Source organism: Diaphorina citri, unplaced genomic scaffold (assembly GCF_000475195.1).
Source record: "Diaphorina citri unplaced genomic scaffold, Diaci psyllid genome assembly version 1.1 scaffold31351, whole genome shotgun sequence".
Taxonomy (NCBI): Eukaryota; Metazoa; Arthropoda; class Insecta; order Hemiptera; family Psyllidae; genus Diaphorina; species Diaphorina citri.
The window spans coordinates 7958-10438 of NW_007408688.1; the positions used below are offsets into that span (position 1 = coordinate 7958).

General features: G+C 39.8%; 1 protein-coding gene across 1 annotated transcript; it reads left to right on the forward strand.

Moving 5' to 3' along the window:
* The first annotated feature begins 420 nt into the window (after positions 1-420).
* LOC103523648 (matrix metalloproteinase-2-like) lies at positions 421-2478 on the forward strand. Its single transcript, XM_008488677.3, has 4 exons — positions 421-1223; positions 1423-1564; positions 1815-1956; positions 2223-2478. The coding sequence occupies exons 1-4, from the start codon at positions 525-527 to the stop codon at positions 2476-2478; spliced, it is 1239 nt and encodes a 412-aa protein (XP_008486899.1). The 5' UTR covers positions 421-524.
* Positions 2479-2481: the final 3 nt, after the last annotated feature.

Sequence of the window (2481 nt, forward strand, 5' to 3'; positions counted from 1 at the left end):
TTTTAACATATCCAGGCGAGAGCAAGTTTCTCTAACTCGTCTCCGGATCGGTCATACTAACCTGACGCACGTTCATCTGATGAAAAGAGAACCCCCACCGGAGTGTGATACCTGTAACTGTAGGTTGACGGTCAAACACCTGCTCAAATACTGCAACAAGTACCACAATATAAGATCTCCTAACGACCTTTACGCCTGTCTATCTAATGATGAAAATTCTGTACTAGAGTTCCTCAAAAAGTCCAAAATCAAACTGTAAGTAGGTCCCTAAAGTGTATATAACATTATAATTATATGTTGGCACACTATAATAAATCTAAATAAAAATAAAAAATGTTGTATGAATGTAGATATGTAAATCATATTAAAATATATTCCTCATAAAGTGAAGCATGTCATTTTAAACATTTTGTAAACATCTTTTAATTTTTGTGGGTTGTTTCAGTGGAGGTAGACAATTTCTTCTAGATCCTGAGACATCCCAAGAGAAAGTCGACCAAGCAGAGATATTTGCCCAGCTGAAAATGCATCCTGAACTACGGACCATGACAGCAGCCTTTCCGTCAAGCTTGGAAACTCCAGATGAACTCAGTTTAATCAGGAATCAAGACGTTTGGATCCTGGATAAGGATTTGTCTCTTAAACATACCAGAGAAAAACTCGCACAGGTTGTCTTCAACTGTGACACCTTTAACAATGTAGATAGACGTAGAGTTACAACAGAACAGACTGAAGAACCTACAACTAACAGGAGAACAGTCCCAACTACTGAAAGACATAGGACCGCAAGACCAACGATTTACAACAGAGACAGAACTACAGAACCAACAATTTACAACAGAGATCGAAGAACAAGACCAACAACTGATAACAGAGATGAAACTACAGCACCAACAATTTATAATAGAGATAGAACGACAGAACCAACAATGTATACTAGAGACAGAACGACAGAACCAACAATCTATAACAGAGATAGAACAACAAGACCTACACTTTATAACAGAGATAGAACCACAGAACCAACATATTATAATAGAGATAGAACGAGAGAACCAACAACTCACAGGATCAGAGAGATTGTCACAGCTCCAACAACTGATAGAAGTACTACAGAAAGAAGTTCATCAAATCTCCATCCCAACAACGCATGGATCTGTGAAGAGAATTCAATCGATGCCATTTCTAGTTATATGGGCGTACTTCTGGCTTTCAAAAGTGAGGTAAGTGGTCATTTAGCAGACATGTAATGTGCCAAAGAATATATGCTAGGAAATAAAATATATAAATAAAAAAATGGATTTCCTAATACTTCGATATTTATGTTGTTGGATGATCTGATACCTTTTGGGTTTTCGGGTGATTGATTTGCAAAAGCATCTAGAACTCAAAACTGATATCTTTTTTCCTCTACATTTTCAGTTTATGTGGAGCTTAAAAGATGTAGGAGACATGCCAGAACCTTCCAATATCCATGTTGAGTTCCCCGAATTGCCTCAAAATGTTCACAAAATCGATGCAGCATTTCAGAACAAAATCTCATCTACCTTGGTGCTCACCTCAGGTAAATAAATCCAGATCTAATCAATACTGACTTTGGATTAGAAGGTGCTGCAGATGCGCAAATGCAGATGCAGATGCCTCGTTGAACCACTCTCGTAAATTTCGCAGCTTCAAGATACGACGCGTTCTCGGGGTAGAGTGAACGTCAAGAGTTGAAAGCGACTCGGAGTCTTTTTCCTACTGATTTCTTGTCCATTATCTTCCCCTGGATTATAATCAATTTTCAATAATCTCAATTCGTAATTCTTCAGGTCGCAAGTTCTGGCAGTTCTCTGGTAGATCACTGGTGAAGTCTGGAACATTGCGAGACTTTGGTCTGCCTCGTAACGTCACCCATATTGATGCCGCTACAGAATGGATGGTGGAAGGTTTCCCGTCTGTGTTGATCTTCAGGTAAGCGGTCCTTCTAAATCCTTCTGCTTCAGGAACCTCACAGTTTGAACTTTGTCTTTGGATGCTCCAAATTATAGACAGATATTTTTAGCACCTTACTACAGTTAGGATTTTAGAGGCCCGAAATGTGCCTGCGGGAGTGGAATATACCTACTCCAGTGTATAGTTTGATTTCATTTCCATATTTCGCTGGACAAGTAGACATGAACTATTCCTAGTGGATACTGGTACCTCCACACTAATAGAACTTCATTTCCATGTTTCAGTGGAGACGACATTTTCCTGGTGGATCAAGAATCAGAATACCAAAGACCCTTCCCGCCTGAGGTCCTTCACAAATTGAAGCTTTTGAAACTGGCACCAGTGACTGCCGCCTTTGTTTGGAACCCAGAAGTGTTGACCATTGTCAAGGATCAGCGAGACGTGTGGACTTTGGAGGATAACTTGAAGTTTTTGAACAACTCGCCGGAGAAAGTCGGGCAATACCTGTTCAACTGTGGCATTAGCCCGGATAATGTGTGATAA